Genomic DNA, 20915 nt, shown 5'->3' on the forward strand with positions numbered 1-20915 from the left:
GCACCCAGTCAGCTGCAGCTCCAACCCGCGTACGCCATGTGTCCCGGCTGAAGAAGAAATTGAAAAGTCAGCAAATGCATTTTTCTTAAGCCCAAATTACACACACAAAGTCCAAAATTATATTTTCTCTCACTTTACACTTAAATATCAATTTTATCTTCCAAATTTATTTCACCTAAATAAACATTCCTAATTTATTTTAATCCCATCTTTTCACTATTTTTCCATCCAAACAAACATTTATTTTTTCCAATACTCTTACACATACTCTATTTATCCATTCTCTTCCCAACACTAATTAAATTAATCAATTTATTTATTTTGATTAATTTAATCCTCCAATTTTGCCTATAAATATGGTGTTGGAAGAGCATTTCAAAACATACCTCTTCACTACCAAAACACCTCTACACCACCAAAACATCTCTTCATCTCAAACACCTTTCACTCTTCATTCCACACTCTCCATTTTTACCATTTTCTTTCTACCATTTTTACATTTTGAAGAGCATGTCAAGTATGTTTATCTTTTGTAATTTTTATGTCAATCTAGTTATGAGCTTCTAGTCTTTTTTCAAGATTATTAAGATGATGATGAAGCAAAATGTAACTAGATAGTGTTTATTTTTGTATATTGATTTCCCATTTGTGCTATAAAGTTCATGGATTTTTCTATCAAAAAGATGTCTTTTTCATCTTCAATATGTATTTTTTATTGTTAGAGCATGTTACACTTGGTTTTTCATTATGCAAAAATATGATATTCTTTGATTAAATGTCTTCTATTAAATTGTTTACATCTAATTCTTAGAACATAAGTATCATATTTTGCCTAAACATAGTTTCTTTGATTTTGTGTAGTTCCATTAAATTGTAACACATTTAATGCTTAGAAATTATACATATTATAAGTGAAGAAAAATCTTACCTTTTTGAAATTAACTTATACTTAAATGGAAAATATATTTTAGAAAATATAGTGTGATTTATTTCAACTATATCTAAAACTTGGGAATCAATATATTTAGAAATACTATTGAACTTGCATTTTGTGGATTCTAATATCTTAATAATCTTATTTTACACATCTCATTTAAAAATCATTTTCATACTCACTCATCTTTACTCTTAAGTCTTTTTAGTTACTTGTCTTTTATTTTATTTTTCTAAATCAAAATCTCATCAAATATTTGGAACTAGGTTAGAATATCCTTGCTTTGTTTAAAAAAATTTCTTTTGATGCTAGTCAACTCCCATGGGTTCGACCTTGCACTTACATGAACACTATATTCTGAAACGATTCGTGCACCTGCGAGTATAAATATTAAAACACTCACTTTTGAGGCAACATACATTGAATCAGCCATTTGCTCTCAAACTTGACAAAAACAATTTCTCTCTGAGGAAGACCATGGTCTCAGCTATTGCTAGAGGTCAAAGGCTAGATTAGTTTTTAACAGGTGCCAAAGTTAGGCCCCAATAGTTTTTTCCACCTATTGTATCTATGGATGGCCAAACTACTATTAGCAGTGAAGTAAACCCATAATTTGAACAATGGATTGTTCATGACCAGCTTTTAATGGGTTGGCTTTATGGATCTATAACAAAGGACATGGAAACTAAGGTTATGGGATGTCAATCCTCAGCTGAACTATGGTATGCACTTGAAGCTCTCTATGGTGCCTAGTCCAAAGCTAAAATGGATGAGTATAGGACCAAGATCCAAACTCACAAGAATGGATCTGCTACAATGGCTGAATACCTAAGGCAAAAAAAAATGGGCAAATGTTCTTCATCTCGCAGGTGAACCCTATCCTGAATCATAACTTATTGCTAATGTTTTGTCTGGTTTAAACATATAACACCTACCTCTTGTGCTGCTTATTGAGTCCATACCAGCTACAACCTGGCAAGAACTCTAGGATATGCTCCTGAGTTGTGACAGTAAGATGGAGAGGCCATCTACACTCTCAGGTAACACTAAGTAGCCAAGTGGTTCTGGATCTCCAAATGTGAACTATGCTAACTAGGGTAACAACTCTGGATCAGGTTGTGGTTCGAGTTATTCCAATAACAAAGGTAGTCACACTACCAACAGCAACAGTCGAGGGAGATTAGCTGGCAAAGGAAGAGGAGGTCGCTCAAGTGGTCCTAAACCCACTTGTCAAGTGTGTGGTAAGCTTTCTGTTATAATGGGTTTGATGAAGCCTATATGCGAAGTACTCCCCTTGGAGCTCCAAGGTCAAATAACAAGCCTCATGGACATTCAACTTTTGTTGGTACCCTTGAAATGGTGGAGAATGAAGCCTAGTTTGCTCATATAGGGGCTAGCAATCACACTACAATTGATGTGAATAACCTGCAACAGAAAACAAAGTACATGGGTAAGGAATTCTTGACAGTAGGTGATGGTACTAAACTTAAAATTGCTCGTGTTGGATCTGGTTTTTTACACATCAGTAATAATAGTGCTCTTGTTCTAAAAGAAATTCTTCATGTACCTAATATTACCAAGAATTTTATTAGCATTTCTAAATTGACAAGAGATAATAATGTCAATGTTGAATTCACCTCTGATTGTTGTGTTGTGAAGGACAAGGAAACACAGAAGGCGATGCTTTAAGAGAGGCTTAGAGATGGACTCTACAATTTTGCTCCACCAAATGATACCTTTGCCAAATATCACAGCTACCATGTCTCCACTTACAAAGTGTCAAAATCCTGCATTGTTGTTATTTCTTTAAATCAATCCAATGTAACTCAGACTACAATTGAGAAGTCTTTAATTTTAATTAAGGATGAATGGCATAGGAAATTAGGCCAACCATCCAACCATGTGTTAAATCTTGTGTTGAATTCTATTAATGAAAAGTCCTTTCAAAATGAGCAAGAACACTTTTGTGAAGCATGTCGATTAGGCAACTCTCACATTTTACCGTTTTCCTCAAATTCTAACCGAGCCAAAGTACCATTAGAACTTACACACATTGAAATTTGGGGACCATCCCCAATTATGTCCAACACAAATTATAGATTTTACATCTATTTCATAAATGATCACAGTAGACACACCTGGATTTACCCTCTCAAAACTAAAGGAGAAGCCCTACAAGCTTTTATTCAGTTTTAAACACTTGTGGAAAATCAATTTGATAAAAAAAAAATCAAACAACTCAAGATTGGTAGGGAGTGAATACCAAGCCTTTAGTGATCTCACGATTGAAATTTTCAACACTCTTGTCCTCACACCTTAGCTCAAAATGGGAGAGCTTAGAGAAAACAAAGACACATTGTTGAAATGGGTTTGACTCTCCTTGCTCAAGCTAGTATTCCCCAAAAATATTGGTGGGATGCATTTATAACTTATGTGTATCTCATCAATAGGTTACCAACACCAGTGTTAAAAAGTCTTTCTCCATTTAAGGTTTTATTTGGTAAGAAGCTAAATTATAAGTTCCTCAAAACCTTTGGTTACAACCGCTACCCTTGTCTTAGGCCATATCCAATCCACAAGTTTCAATATCAGTCCACCAAATGGCTCAACCTCGGTTATAGTGATAGCCACAAAGGCTATAAATGTTTGAGTAGCACGAGTAGGCTTTACATTTCACGAAATGTCTTCAATGAAGATGACTTTCCTTTCAAATCTAGTTTTCTTAACACATACCAATCTAAACAACCTGTCCATGTGTATGTTCTTCCATGGTCTCCTTTACTTCTTGTTGGTGTATCACAATCTCCACCCTCACCATCTGCTTCTCCATGTTTTTTTCCATCTCATTCTATTCCTACTACACCCTCTGAAGGACCTTCTTCTATTGGTTCTGACCATCTTTCTCGCACCGGCCTTATTTCTGCTCATGCTGGTATGTCACCACTACCTCCATCTCCCATTATTTTTTACCTTGATGAAGTATTAGATAATCATTTGTTTGCTACATCACACACTGCTTTTGACCATGCGGCTACCATTCCCAAACCTCTTGTTCCTACTCACCCGATGGTTACAAGGGGGAAAGCTAGTGTGTTCAAGCCTAAAGTATATCTTGGAGAAGCAAAATGGAAGGCTACTTTTGAGGGACCAATTTTTGTTTCAGAAGCTCTTCTCCATCCTAGTTAGACAACTACTATGAATGACGAAAACAAGGCTCAAATAAAAAACAAAACATGGATTCTTGTACGAAGAACACCTCACATGAATATAATGTTAAATTACTACACAATGAGCATTCTATTATCAATAATAATGAACACAATTAATACTCATAAACATCCAAGTTCAATCATTTTATTTAGGGCATTGAATAATAATAAACATACCTTAATATCGTGCATTCTTTAATTGTGAGTCTTCTTGATTCACCACAACATCTTCTAAGCATTAAGAGAGCTTATGGAAAGCATCCCCTTGTAAAACTTTTACCACCATATCACCCATATATCCCCCTTATTCCACTAAAATCACACACATATATATATTAATTTACCCTAGGGGTAGAGTGGACATAGTTTTGGGTTTAAAATGCTAGTGGTGGTGGGCTATAATTTAATGGGCCAATTTATAGTCATTAGGGTGCTTCCATGTGCCTCAAATGCAGATAATAAAACCGGCCATCCCATTATGGTCCTAATTGCATAACCGACATTATACCATGCATATAGTTATCCACATATATTAATATTGACACTCTATGAGCAACACTTATTTATGTAAGTCCATATAAAATATTCTAACATTCTCCCACTTGGACTACATATTATACCAATATGTGCTCACTAAGCAATAGTGTCAATACGCAGAAATCGCAAGAAACACTATTGTCTATAAGACTAATTATGCATCATATTATATCGACAGGATACATATATAATACATAACGAGACATCTGAGATTCATATAACAAGACGATAACTATTGATCTGGATCCACTCGACTATAGCACCGAGACTAAGCCATTAGCTCGAATCAACAAGTGTGCACACACAACATCAAAGAGCTATCCAGAATGTGCATGTATTCAACAATCAATAACAATTCTCAACATGTCTATCATACATAAAAAATAATGACTCCCACTAATCAAATACATCTTTGGCTCCTAACAATCTAAATAAGAAATAACTTCTTAGTACATACGTTCAGGTAAGTCATGTCAGTGTAGTCATTAACATGTTGTCTGTAAGTGTGTTATGATACTGGTAGAGGACCCCACAACTTTCTCACTACATATGGAACGTCATCACCATTAATGGAGTAATGATGCTTCTCAAATTATGAGAGAAAGATATGATTGTGATATTTATCACATAAGTTCAGTAAGTTCACAATAGAATCAACTACTCTAAACACTGAAATAAAATATCACAATTGTAATGTACAATCAATGTCCTCATAACACGCCACACATTCTACCTTTACAAATGAGGATGTTGTAAATGTCCATACCACACCTAGTCACATATAACTTCCCATACCATTACACTTTCATTGTATAAAAGAGAAAGTTGTAGGTGTTCATATGACACTTAATTACAAAATAGCTCCTCCTAGAATCATAAATGCTTATAAGTGGATTTTATCATCCATGCAGCCTATCCAATCGATATCGGTAAAACCAACTTTTATATGTCACAATATTGGTTTGTCGATTGTTAACAAATCCTTGGTACCGTAAGAATGATAGCTTAAGTACCAATCCAGCATGCCTGCAACAGATATCCCAATAGGAATGCATGTACTTGAGCATACCCTAGGCTGCCTTCAATAAGCATATATATATGCATGGGACAATTTCAATACTAATCTCTCGTTATTACTAATATACATGGACTTTAGGCCTTTCATAACAAATCATACTTTAGACTATTTAAAAATTTTCAATGAAATCAAAACATTAATCACAACAATAGTTAGTCAATGCAAACTATGAGACAATTTAATTTACTGTTGATCTCATCACGAAGAATTTAAAATAATTAGACCATATAAAGTTCATCACGGATTCTTCCTCTTTCAAAGATTATCAAATAACAATTCAATCGTCTCCAGAATAGATCACTATCATAAAATATGAGCAATGTACTATATCAAGTAATAATATAAACATATCATTGCTCCCACTGATTTCTCACATAATATTGACTAATGAAAATGCTTTGAATTGACCATTTTGAAAATTACAGTCATCACTATCTTGATGTCCTTCCTCAAAAGGGATTAAATCTATTGAACTCGGGTGTCCTTTTAGTTACCTTTTCCAGGCTTAATCGAGCCATTTAACATGGTATGATCTTTAAACAAGAATTTAGTTCTCACATCCTTATGTATTGATTTCCAAATAGTCACCACTTTACAACTCATAACAAATCCATTGTTATAGTGGTGGACTTAGCTGGGTAAGCCCGGTGGTACAGATCGAGCCTAGCCAACAATAAACAATAGCTTCTAGGTGTAATAGAAGCTCCTGTTGCTCCAACCATTCTAGTGCACAGGCTTTAATTCACCTTACTTTGACCATCAAGAAAATCTCCCAATTGATATGGGATTTAAGCCTAAGACTTTCACTTTTGATCGTATCTTGGAAATCGTGATATAACCATATCAATTCTCCAAATAAGAATTAAGAACTACCAATGGCTATAGATTAGAACTTTAGAGGTATATGTAATCAAACTTGTCTCGTGTATAGAAACACAGGTTCATCAAACTGTCTCGATCCTTTATCTTTATTTGTCCACATATAGAGTTTCTTACCATATTCTGGCCAATAGTAGATCATTAATAATAACAGCGGAAGCAACAAAATGAGGGATAAACCCAATTATCCCATAAAAAAAATTTAAAACTTGTCTAATGCCAGCTTAAAACTTCAACATATGTAGCTTTATTTACTTATCAACAGTAATAGCTAGGAGGGACATACGTATTAAACTGGATATTCTTAGTAAAACCTTTGAGATATTCGTCTTCACTTATATGATTAAAGTCCAAGATTGTCAAATACAATGTCTTATATTGCCTCATAATATTAAAACTCCTTAAATAGCCTTAGATGTAAATCCTTATTCAGTGACAACATTCATGAGGCTATTCAGAATAAAACGATATGATCCATTGAATCTCAGTATCTTGAGAGTTGTTGCGAAAGACTAATGTCATATGGTCTCTTTAGAAAACATCTAACATGGTTGTGAATATGGAATTATGTTTGTGACTATATTAGTCCATACAAGATTCCAATATCTCTCCTACTTGGACAAACATAATCAACGAACACCATATTAATTTCCATAATGCAATAGGCAGTCAAATAAATTATGTATGATATCATATCGATAGGATATGTATACTACACATAATTTGGCCTGAGAGACATTCAAATATAATAACAACCATTAAACCAAAATGCATGCAGTACAACAATTAAGACCATATCCCAGTCTTATTGTGTACTTCTCACTTTGAAAAGAATAATACACATAAAAAATGACTGCATGTTATTGTGCATGCATGGATTAATCTCTTTAGGTGTTTTCCACTTTAAAGCTTTCTAAAGCATAAAAGCTTTCAAACTTTGATGAGTCAAAACTTTGAGAGACTATGTTTAAGACATTCCTATGAAAAAGATCTTAACAAAAGAGTAACGAATACTCGATATCTCTCAGAATTTTATACATGGCACTGTAGATCATGAAAACCTTATGGATAAACAACTTACATGATCTGCATGTGTTTTATCTTTAGATAAGACAAGACTTTAATTCGTCTATTCTCTCCATTTGCTGTTCAAAGTTGATACTAAGCCATCCACGTTACTACGTGAATAATTTATTTAGACTTCAGTCAATCTAAAATTGTCATCTAATTATACCTTAGCCATCTTCAAATTTTGGTAGCAACAATAATGTGATATAGAGTACACACGCATTAACATGATTATCACATCAAAAAAGACAATTGTAATCATGCATCTATTGTAATATTAATCGAAAACTTGTCCGTTTATGATCTATGCCTTATATTGATCCTTAAGCATAAGACTATTGTAATAATTGATTCACTAGTTCCACTGAAACTATTTCAAGGCACAAAACAAAAAAACACTAGTCTCGTGAACTCATCATTATGGAACAAACATAAGAATTTCACTTCGAATACCTAGGAAAGTTCCTAAGCGAATTCACCCTCATAAAACTTTTCATATAAGGATTGATGGATAGATATATACCTCATTATAACCAGCTGACACCCATTGCAATACTCCCACTGAGCATGCAGTAACTTGACATCTTTTACATTCAAATGTGATTTCAAGATTTATCAATTTTGAGGCCTAGTCCAATTTTCCAATGAGAGACCGATATGACAAGACATATAATAGCCCCATCTTATAACTATGAGGTAGAAATTTTAAAGCTTTAAAAAAAATATCTTAGAGCAGTGCCACTATGTGAAAACAAGGATTATGCAATCTGCTCGTTTTCTTAGCTTTCTCAATGATCTATCAACGACAACGATCATGTCATGCTAGAGTCGTTTAAACAAAATATATGACTCTTACGCAAGTAAGGACAACTACTTCAAATGTCATAACCAAATTCAGTTAATCCACTATCGATAGGGTAGAAAAAATTGTTTGGTTCATGACTTTTAATGTGTTTCCTTCATCGTAAAATCATCGATAGGATGACTAAATTGCATGTATGGATCTTAGTAATAATTATGATTGATACGAGAGAAAAGTATTAACATGAATCATAATTTTCGATAATTGACATGTGAAAACTTACGACAGGTAAGCTTAACATATTCCATGAATAATTTTAAATCTCATAACTATCTAATACCAAATGCGCATTTTGAATTTCTAGCAATTTTATTACCGAAAATATCAATTAAATATTGACAATAATTTGTATGGTAAATGCGCAAATCATGATCAATGTTTTATTACACATTTTCCATAGTATATGCCCCAAAAGAATTTCATTGTAATAACAATAAAATTCATAAAAATAAAAATCTTAAAATCACAAAATCACAAAAGGCATATATATAACAAAACTATGGAAAGATAATCATATAAAAACGGTCTTGTATGAGATTAAATTAATTTACAATTATTTGTCACAATTCTCACAATTTATGATTAACGAAATTGACATGCTTAGACTCACGATAGGTGAGTACATAAGCACTCAATTAACTATTCACTAACATAATTATACGATCAAAGAAAATGTCAATCATTTATACAATAATGTTATGACATGAATATAATTATGATTCAATTGATAAATAACACATAATAAAATTGTGAGATTATAAATATTAGAAAATAATTACCTTAATTTAATTATGTGATTATGAGTCAATTAATTATTTAAATTGACCAAAATCAAAATATAATCACACAATTAAATGAAAAAAATTAAAAATAGAGCAAAATGGTGAAAAATGGTCCAAAAAGAACCGTCCACGCGCCCCCACGCGCCACACAAATTTTTATTTTTTTGAAAAATCTGGTCTGTCCGTACGACATGTCGTTCTCTGGAAGTGATGCGCAGCCTGTAACACCCTAACTAGCATAGGCGTATTACGTGATTTTTAAACATACTGTGCAGCTCATTGCTAATACACGAGGTTTATGGAAAACGTGATTAATTAAAATTTTTGCTTTTTAATTAAACTTATAAAATATTTATACAAAATACTCGGGATCCCGATTACAAAACCATTTACAAAAAGTTTACTGTCTGTACAAAATACTTGTCGCCTAGCGACTAATTACAAAAATAGCCTTGCTGTCCCGATGATCGTACGCTCCAGGCCTAACCGCCTCGACATGTACAGTCTTCACCGGCTCGCTCTCACGGTCCATCAGCTTTAGCCTTGCCCTTACCTACACATTAACATAGCACTGTGAGTCGACAGACTCAGTAAGAAAAGCATAAAAATAATCATACATAAATCCTGAGTCATGATCAGACGCCCATACCCCTGACCTTAACCCTAACTGCCATGTCCAACACGATACTGAGTCCTGAACGTTCATAGGGACGGTACTATTGACAAGTAACAGCCTATACTCGGTCGAACTGGTCATACTCCAGCTGTTATTCATACTCTAGCATGTACCGATGTGTTACAGTATCAGCCTATACTCGGTCGAACTGGTCATACTCCAGCTGCTAGTCATACTCTAGCCTGTACCGATGTGATACGTCAAATAGTACGGAACCACCAACCTAAGTATCAGCCTATACTCGGCACACTGGTCATACTCCAGCTGCTAGTCATACTCTAGCCTGTGCCGATGTGACACAGTCGGATGGTTCGAAGCCAACATACATATCTAATGTAATCTAACAGGCTTCCTAACATGCACGCTAAACATGTAATCTATATATGCATACTGTTATACTAATCTTACCTCAATTCCGAATTCAGGTGTGCCGGTCAACCTGACTGGAACTAACTGCGCGGCGGATTACAGGCTCCTAAACCATAAAAATCACAACACTATAAGTGATACGCTAAATCACTTCCCGAGGACTTAAACTAGGAACTAAAAGTTTCCCTATCGATAAAAAGCATGGCAATACCCCAAATAATATAAAAATGAGGAAATCTAGGGTTTATGAAAATCACCCAACCGGCAGACCGGTTGTCGAACCAGAATTCTGGTTCTGGAAATTTTCAAAACCCATCTGGAATTCCGGATGCACAACCGAAATTCCGGTTCCTCGCAGGCAGAACTCAAAAATTCATAACTCTTTCAAATCAAATCCAAATCACACAAAACCTTCCAAGCCTGTTCTAAATACCTCAAAGAACATAACCAAAGCAATAGAACCAAGCTTCAAGCACAGAAACACATTTCACCATTGGAGGTTCAAGATTGAGTTCAAAAACTCAAAACTTGACTAAACCTCCAAACAGCCACTAAATCATGCATAAGTAAACCTATTTCAACATAAATTAACACCAGAAAACACAACATAACAATAGCAGCAACCACAGCAACGAAAATCAAAACTTTACTTTGAAAACCATAGCTTTTGAACAAAATTTCTCAAACTTGAACAAAGGTAACTAGCATGCATGAAACCTACTTAATTCCATTCAATTCAAGCATATAAAATCACAGAAAACAACCTAGAACTACAGCAGCAACAACATCATCAAAATTAAACATGCAACCATTTTCTTTTTCCTTGAAAACCAAGAAAACTAAAGAGCAAGATTCAAGAGCTTACCAAGAGCTTAGAATCACACAAAATCTTCTTGAAAATCAAAGAATCACCAAAATTCTTGCTGCTCAAAGGAGGGCCGAAAGATAGAGAGAGTTGAGAGAAAAAGAGTTGCTTTTCTTTTGAAAATTTTCTATTTTTTCTAAGTTTGGGAAAAATGAAAGTAAATGCCACATAATCCTTTTTACTTCAGCCAAAATAATAAACAAATAACATATCAAACTCAATTACTAAGTCCACTAAAGGAAAAAAATGTCATTGGGGCAAAATGACCATTTTGCCCCTCCACACTAAAATAACATAAATAACACTAAAGGGGTATTTTGGGAAATTCTAAATTCCCGGCCATTCCCGACATTCCCAATGTCTAATAAACCGTCCCACAATACTAACATACTAAGTTGTGATTTTACTGAGTCAAACACCGAGTTTTATGTTACCGGGCACCGAAAATGCAAACTTATGAAAATTACTAAATGACATAAAATGCATTTCAGAATTCAATAATAACAGTATAAATAATTATTTAAATAGCTATAAATAATTTTCATAATTAAACATGATTAACTGCTAATTTCCAAATTAAACTAAGCGGTCTTTACACAGCCCTTAACCCGAAAACGACACATTGTTTGTCTGAAGGAGAGCCCAAAAATGACACGTCGTTTTGAGGTCATCCCTGACCTTCAGCTGGGCACGCGAGTCAAATCCGAGTCGTGCGATCCGATAGCGAACCCGATTTCCCGACCGACTGGAAACACCACCTCTGGTGCTCCGTTTCTGACGCCGTTTGAGGGGAAATTCACCATTTTTCATATTCTCTCTTTTTCCCAAACTCATTTCACTCAAAAAACACTCTAAACCCGTAAATCGCATACCCATATTCGGCCATTAACAAACTTTTTTTAAAAAAGCTTGGGTTCTCAGCATTTTCAACAAAAAAGGAAACGGGAAATATGGTTTAAAATATTGATTAACTCAATAATCATCTTCCAATCTAATTTTCTCTAAGAATAACTTAAAAAATCTAGAATTTTTTTTAATTAATAAGCCCTAAAATCAAATGCCCAAGCTCATGATACCAATTGTTAAATTACCACACAATGAGCATTCTATTATCAATAATAATGAACACAATTAATACTCATAAACATCCAAGATCAATTATTTTATTTAGGGCATTGAACAATAATAAACATACCTTAATATTGTGCATTCTTTAATTGTGAGTCTCCTTGATTCACCACAACATCTTCTGAGCATTTAGAGAGCTTATGGAAAGCATCCCCTTGTAAAACTTTTACCACCATATCACCCATATATCCCCCTTATTCCACTAAAATCACACACATATATATACTAATTTACCCTAGGGGTAGAGTAGATATAGTTTTGGGTTTAAAATGCTAGTCATTAGGGTGCTTCCATGTGCCTCAAATGCAGATAATAAAACCGACCATCCCATTATGGTCCTAATTGCATAATCGGCATTATACCATGAATATAGTTATCTACATATATTAATATTGACACTCTATGAGCAACACTTATTTATGTAAGTCCATATAAAATATTCTAACATATAATTGGTAACAAGTGGGTGTTCAAATACAAAAAAAAAAAATGTTGTTGGTAGCTTTCAAAGGTTCAAAGCACAGTTGGTTGCTAAGGGCTAATTAGAGACCTAGTCTAAATTATGGGGAAACATACAATCCTATAGTGAAAGCATCCACTGTGAGGATTGTCCTAACAATTGTTATGTCTAAAGGCTGGGAGACTCGACAGTTAGACATTAACAACACATTCTTGAATGGTCAACTTGAAGAGTAAGTTTTTATGCAACAACCAGAGGGTTTCGTTGATCTAGAAAAACCTACACTTGTGTCAACTTCTTAAGTCACTCTATAGTCTCAAACAGGCATCACGTGTTGGTTTGAGAAGTTAAAAACCACATTGGTCAGCTGGAAATTTATGAACTGAAGAGCAGATTCTTCTTTGTTTTACTATCAATCAAATTGTGAGATAATGCTAATATTAATTTATGTCGATGACATAATTATTATTGGTAACAACTTAACAAAGTTAAGACAATTTGATGCTAAATTAAACAAGAAATTTGCTCTAAAAGACTTGGGGGTTACTGCAATATTTTCTGGGAATTGAAGTGACTAGAGATGAGACAGGTATCTATCTCAACCAAGGTAAATATATTCATGAATTGTTGCAGAAAACCAAATGTTGCATTTGAAACCATGCCCAACTCCAATGACTGTTGGAATAACATTGTCTAGTTCTCATGGTGACCTGTTAGAAAATCCTACAGAATATAGAAGTCTTGTTGGAGCTCTTCAATACCTTACTCACACAAGACCTGACTTGAGCTTTGTTGTAAATAAGCTAAGTCAATTTCTCAAAGCTCCTACAACAGCATATTGGAGTGCAGTCAAGCGCATATTGAGATACCTTAAAGGCGCACCATTTCATGGTTTTCATATCAAAGTTTGTGAAAACTTAGCCTAATGGGATTCTCATATGCAGATTGGACAAGCTACCCAAATGACAGAAGATCAACAACAGGGTATTGTGTTTATTTAGGTGATACACTAATTTCATGGTCCTCAATAAAGCAACTTGTGGTGTCTCGATCCAGTTATTGAGTCTAAATATAGAACCCTCACTCAAGTTTCTGCAAAGATGACTTGGATTCAGTCCCTGCTATAAGAAATCAAATTTCCTTTGGCTGCAATCACATGGTGTGATAACATGGGAGCTAGTGCATTAACTTCCAACCTGGTTTATCATGCAAGAACAAAGCACATTGAACTTTATGTGCACTTTGTTAGAAACAAGATACTGAACAAACAATTGGAAGTTAGAAATGTTACCTCACATGACCAAGTAGCTAATTGCTTGACCAAAAGTCTCACTGGTACTAGATTTTAATTTCTTGTTGACAAAGTAAGTGTGGTGCAATCCCCACTTAGTTTGAGAGGAGGTGTTAAGAAATGAAATGGTAACATGGGACAAGTCACCAATCCCATTTAACAACTTTTATCAAGTCAGCTACTAACAAGTCATTATTGAGAAATCACCTACGGTTCTAGCATTGAAGGCATCTTTTCTGTTTTACCTTTTTAAGGAATATTCCCTTTTATTGTTAGGTATTGTAATAAGTGTAATGAGGTGTACCTCTTCTAGAATCTTCTTGTATTTCACTATATAAGTTAATAAAATAATAAAATTATCAAGGCTCTTGGAGCTGAGTTTTCTTATTACCTATTATGTGTAAATCTTCACGGCCTTAACCACTCTTGTCAATGGTTTAGTAATATGTGTAACTTCCAAAACGACAACAATTCATATTTGAGTTTCTGATTGTCTCCAATTCTAGTTAATTTTTCCAGTGAGATAAACTATTATCAAAAGTCCAAGGACCATATCCACAAAAACATGTTTCTCTTTCACCAAAACGAAAGAGAAACAAGTAAAAAAAAACATCTAACGAGCGAAATTAAATGATCCCTACCCACAATTTTCGTAGTCAACACACAATCCATCAAAGTTTTTGCCACACTAGCCGCACAAAACCTACGTAGTATTACGTGAATAGTGTAAAACGTTGAACGTTATTTGTTATAAGTAATTAAAAATTATATCTTTGGGTCTAAAATGTGAGATATCTAAGTATGCCCAAACAAATTAGGAGCATTTGGAGGTGTTTAAGATCACGTTCAATACAAATATTAAGTCAACAAAAATTCAGGCATTTATTTTCCCTATTCATTTGCTTCATTAGATGAATAACACCTATACTAGTAATCAAATTAAAATAATAATGAAAAATAAACTAAGACTAAAAAAAACTATTTCTGTTCATTTACCAATTATTTCATTCCAAAAATGAAATAAGGTGCTACCTTCATAATGTACTTGTTCTATTGTAGATCACCACCAGCAGATGGCATCTGCATATAAATACCACAACCATGTAGAAAAAAAGTCAGATACATCAACCGATACACGCCCTCAGACATAATTACCCAAAACCAGATTAACACCATTGTTCCCCCCAATTCTCAGGAGGTGTTAATGTATATTATTTATAAGATTATGACTTGTATTTATACGTAATTCGAAAAGCTTAACCCCTTTTCAAACCCCTTTTTAAATGTAAAAATTATGATTTGTATTTATCATTTGCAGAACCCAAACTTGGATTGTGAAACAAAACAACTCACCAAACCCAGGGCTTCTGCTGCGCTTCTCTGACTTTCTTCATCACAAAATCCAATCAGCATACTCATTAAAAATTCTCTCTGTTCTACTTTCAAGTTCTTCTCCAGGCCTCGAGCAACCATCTCCATTTCAGGCTGAAGATTCAGATCCCCAACAAGATTGAAATTAGAATTGACAAAAATAAATTCTAGACAAAGAATAACATGATCTCACAAACATATTTATATGCGAAAAAGTTAAATGAAAAAGGTTTGAAAGTTGCATGCACAGCGGGGTATGCTATATGTATGTATAGGAAGTTAAATGAAAAAAGTTGCATGCACATCAGGTATGGTATATGTAGGTTTGGATAAAGAAATGGGCTGCAATGAAAGAATGTTGACCAAAAAAATAAATAAAAAGGTGACTGCATCTTTTACAAATAACATTCAATGTTCAATATTAGCTTTTTTTAAAACAAAACCATTGGCCCATAAAACATAGCAACTTAATAAAAGAAAAAAAAAAACAGCACAAATCCTACATAAATGTAGTAATACTTTGTAACTTTAGCAACCAATAAACAAAAATGTACAGTTGTACAATATAATTACATGAGACATCTCATGATCCCATAAACAACTTGTGTTACACGTAAAACAACAAACTAAGCTAAAACTCATGACCAACCGTTCCAAATTCACTCAAAATAATTTTGGGTCTAAACAATCACTTGAGCCTTGTTAGTTGTTACTAATCTGTAATGGCCTATACTATAAATGAAATGAAAGTGTTTCCACTCCCCTTCTATCCCTGCATTAAATTGCAACTCAGACCACCAGCTGTGGCCGATTTCTCAAACAACTAGTTTAATTAAGTTAACCCAATCTAAATGCTTGAGTACTCATTCTTAAATCCACTTTCATTACTGATTCAAAACTGGCCCTGATACCAAAGATATACATAGTTGTGTTGAGTGCACTTGAAAGGAAAATCATTTTCAAAACATACAGACAGAGACAGCATATAAAAGGAAAATCAATGTAAATGAGCATACTGATGATTCGTCTGGAGGAAATATTCGTAGAATAAGGCATATCTTTGACAGCTCAGACATTGCTTCATCATGTTTACCTTGCATTTCCAAGGCCTGCAATTAAAGAAGCATGTATGAATATAAATATAGTAAAAATTCAAAAATTAGAGACTTCTAATCCAGGATATGTATAGAACTATGTTCTTATCATATTAATTTTTGTTGTCGTGGGGACTGTCCAATTCAAAAATTCAAAATCCTGATTGAAGTCAAATAATTTTGTACAACTATATCGTCCAATTCAAAAATTCAAAATCATGATTGAAGTCAAACAATTTTGTACAGCTATATTTTGTTATTGTTAATAATAATAATAAGACGATTTCTTGAGAAAAGAATCTTCATACTAGGGTTCAGCCATTAAATACTGGAAACATGGAATTTAGTAACTCGTTAATTTAAAATGACACTTTTTCTAGACCTAAAGATTCCATGTACTTCCCGTTTCTAAGATAATGTTACTGCAAATCAAGTCCAGGAGAACCATTTGAAACAAACTGAAAAAATCTCCACACCTTCAAGTTCAGTTCGGAATTCTGATATTTATCATATACATACAGTATATATATATACATCAGTTATAGAGGTAGTTAAATGTCACTATGTGTAAACACTTTTGTTGTTCATTTCAAAATAGAAAAAAAAAAGAAGAAAATAGTTTTTTATGTTTTTTTTTTAAGGTAGTTACACTGCAGTTAATCTGTTCGGTTACTAGTTACCATCTGTAACCCCTTCTGCAGCCTATATAAGGCTTGTCTCTCTACTTTGTAATCGGAAAATTTAGTTCAATAGAATTCAATTCTACTTTCTTCGTTTTTCTTTTACTCTGTGATGTTACAACTGAGCACCATCTAAATAGTTTCCACAGCTTTGTGAAGCAAAGACATTGTGGTTTATTCATATGGAAATGTAAAATAAAAGTGGTGAAGTTACCCAAGCCTGCAAAAATCGTGAACGTGTGCGTGCAGCCACGGCAGCAGACACAATTCTTCCAGCGCGAGTGTTTTCAAGTCCAATGTCCTCAGCAAGTCCAGCAATAAAGTGACGTACATCCTCGCCATCAATCTGAATTAAGGATGAGTAACTTGGCGCCCTGAAAAATTCTTAAACAGGTTATAGAACCGGGAGACATTATCAGGCCCAAACAAAAACCAGTATCAGGCTGTTGGAATGTGACGAAAATGTCCAACAAAACTCCTTTCACAGAATACATACCTGCCACAAACATTTAGGACATAATCAACAGATGTACGGTAGAAGGAATCCCGTGTATTTGATGTATCAAAGGAAACTCGTACGCCAGATGTCCTGCATATTTGACGTAACTGCTCACACATACAGGGAACAAAAACATTGCATACAGATATCAGTAGATGCAACAAAAATACCAAGCTGAATTTGATGTCCTCAACAAGAATACAAGATAATGATCAGAACTCTTAATAATTATTTCCTTATCACACTTAGGTAGTGTTTAATTGGAGGTAATGAAATGGAATGGAAATGAAAGAAATCAATTTTTATTCCATTCCTTTGTTTGGTTGCATTTTATAGTATTGGATGTTGGAATGACTTTTTCATTATTCAGGTGGAATGACTAGTCCATTTTAAAATGAAAAGAAAGACCAAGCATAACATGCGCAAACACATATTTTATAATTATTAAAATAAAAATCAGAGAATATTAATTAGACCTTGCAAACAAATAGTCATACATTTGAAAAGTATGATTGAATTTAAAAACATAAGGGGAAAAAACATTGAAGAATAAGTTAATAATTTGTCAGCACTAAATTAGTGCTGAAAACAAGTTGAAATACATGAAGATAAGGGATTTGATAGGATAAAATAAACAAAGCTTTTAAAACAAGATTAAGTTATCCCCATACTAAGGGATTTATTTTGGATGTTAGATTAATTCTTTTAATATCGCACAGAAACTCATTGACTAATCAATCTCCCTACATAAAACGCAAATGCATCTCTCTTTTATCTCTGTCATGCTACACAAGTACACAAACACTTATCAAATGATCAACCCACATTAAACTGCACATGCATCTCTTTCTCTACATAATTCACATGTTAGGAACCAATAGATCAGCTCAAAAACAATATGGAACACAATTATAGCTTTAAAATTACTGACTTGAATGATATCATGCTCCACAATGTCCTTTCCGCTCAGTCTATTGTCCGTCATTGCTGGAAATCAAGTGGATGAGTTCCCAATTAAAGATCAAAATCATTACCAAAATTTTGCAAAATGTGACAGATGTCAGATTTTACCTACAAAACACAACACAACAGAAAATTTTTCCTAAACTAAGTTTGGGAAATTTTCCTAATATACAACGATAAGAAAAAAGAGGTAAAGTGTCAAACCAATTTAAATAACAACTAGTAAAAAAAATACAAGTTGAAAAGGCACTACACTGCAGACCAGCCTAATAAATCCCCTAACTCAATGCTTCAAATAACATTTTATGTCAATCAAGATAATGATAATACTATTTTCTATAACAAGCACATATATTATAGAAAAGCCTTTTATAAAAATGATCGCCAAATTGAACATTATATATTATTAGAAAATGATAATTATACAAAGTAAAAAATAGATTTATATTAATTTGATCATATTCTTTGTTTCCCTGTTCAAAGCACAGTATAGTGTAATTAATTCTTTACCGCTCCAGGTGATGGTAAAGAAACTGAGAAAATTAAGAGAGAGAGCTCCTTATTTTACCCCTTAAACACTTTAAATGCATTTTCCTTAACTTTCAAACTTTTTCATAATTACATTGAACCTCTAAAGTAATATGAATAATGAAGCACCAAGTCTCTATTAGTTCATCATGCTAAACAAACACCGATAGTGCTGCTTGTTATAACATTTTAATCCTAAATTCAGCTTAAAACCATTAGAGACTGTTATTACTTCAGAGCTTTTAGTACAATAATTAACTTCACACCACATTCTTATGACAGAACTCATCAGTAACATAACTTATCGATTAGCGTAATCGTTTCTTCACCCTTAATTATAAAGAGAAAATAATAATTGTTATCCTTGAGAAAAAAAAGGTCGAAAAGTTTCAAGTCAAATAAAAAAGATTGATACATGAATACAAATGAAACAAACCTCGAACCAATCTGTTGGCTTCCCTCTGGTACTCTTGCTGATCCGTCATTAAATCGTGATGTTTCTCCAACTTTGGCCACCATTTGGGCAACCTCTTCCCGACCCGAGCCCAGTTCTTCAGAGCCCTTTGGGAACCACCAATGGCATCCTCCTTGGTCGACTCTAACGGATTACTCAAACCCCCAAACCCCTTTTCCCTCGAAACAAAGTTCCCTCTTGTCCCAGTCCCAGCCCCAACCACAACCTCTTTCCCACCAAGACTCCTATCCCTCCGAACCACGGGAGCTGACCTTCCAGACCCAAATCTACTCCTGGAAACCAACTTCAGCAATCCAAAGAATACCCTGAACCCCAAAACGACCACACAACTCAAAACGACCATACTCCCCGCGAAATGCAGCGTGGACCGGCGGCACGAAACGACGAGCCTTCGGTCGTCGTCGAAGGTGATTAGGGTCTGTAAGTCAGTGTAAGCGTCCTTGCCCGCGGCGATGAAACGGTTGAGTTTGGTGGAGTAGTAGAGGTGGTCGAGGTCGATGACAGTCTGGATTTTAGAGTCGGAGACATCTGAAAAGGCGGAGAAGGTGGATAAGGGTGAGGAGGAAGGAGATGAGGGCTTTGAGAAGGAGGTTCTTCTGGGTTTTCGGCGCGACCGATTAGGAGGGCGAGGCATGGAGCAATGGAGTCTGAGAAATGGAGAAGAGTAAGCCAGTGCGTTTGCGGAGGTCATGTATGTATTCGGTTTCAGAGCTTCGGCGAAAAAAACACAAAATCGACAAACAACAATGGAAGATTTGGAAAGGAAGGTTTCTAAACAGTGAATAAGAAGTGTAGAGAAATCTCCTAGCAAAAAAAGAGCAGAGAAATCCAAAATAATTATACTCTGAATGAATTGAATATTGATCTCGAGTAGAGTAAGATACCTCTCTTCCAAACATGGACCACGTTGAATTGAAACGATTCCATTTCATCGTAACTAGACTACAAATAATAATATAATAATAACGAAAATGTTATCGGTGATTCTACAATGCAACCCCTTAAAAAAAGATTTACTAATGCACCATCTACTTATTTTGGCATTTAAAAAAAAAATTTAGTCTAATTTTTTTTTTTATATTCATGTACGTTATAGCTATTTTAGATATCCTACAAAATTTTGAAAAATTCAGAATAATTTACAATATAAAAAACAATGTCCAAACA

The 20915-nt window shown here is 34.2% G+C and overlaps 1 protein-coding gene across 5 annotated transcripts; it reads right to left on the reverse strand.

Moving 5' to 3' along the window:
• Window positions 1-9660: 9660 nt before the first annotated feature.
• Window positions 9661-20693, reverse strand: LOC115722734 (uncharacterized). Of its 5 annotated transcripts, XR_004012843.2 has the most exons (9): window positions 19710-20693; window positions 18714-18769; window positions 17780-17889; window positions 17498-17657; window positions 16526-16618; window positions 15492-15623; window positions 15171-15218; window positions 14780-14841; window positions 9661-9902 (listed from the first exon to the last, which is right to left on the reverse strand). XR_004012843.2 is itself a non-coding variant. In XM_030652025.2 (8 exons), the coding sequence occupies exons 1-7, from the start codon at window positions 20437-20439 to the stop codon at window positions 15189-15191; spliced, it is 1311 nt and encodes a 436-aa protein (XP_030507885.2). In that variant the 5' UTR covers window positions 20440-20693; the 3' UTR covers window positions 9661-9902; window positions 15171-15188. The 5 variants fall into 5 exon arrangements, 4 of the variants coding, with proteins under 4 accessions (XP_030507885.2, XP_030507884.2, XP_030507883.2 ...); XM_030652025.2 differs by lacking the exon at window positions 14780-14841; XM_030652024.2 differs by lacking the exon at window positions 9661-9902 and having other exon boundaries at window positions 13283-14841.
• Window positions 20694-20915: the final 222 nt, after the last annotated feature.

Source organism: Cannabis sativa, chromosome 9, assembly GCF_029168945.1.
Source record: "Cannabis sativa cultivar Pink pepper isolate KNU-18-1 chromosome 9, ASM2916894v1, whole genome shotgun sequence".
Taxonomy (NCBI): Eukaryota; Viridiplantae; Streptophyta; class Magnoliopsida; order Rosales; family Cannabaceae; genus Cannabis; species Cannabis sativa.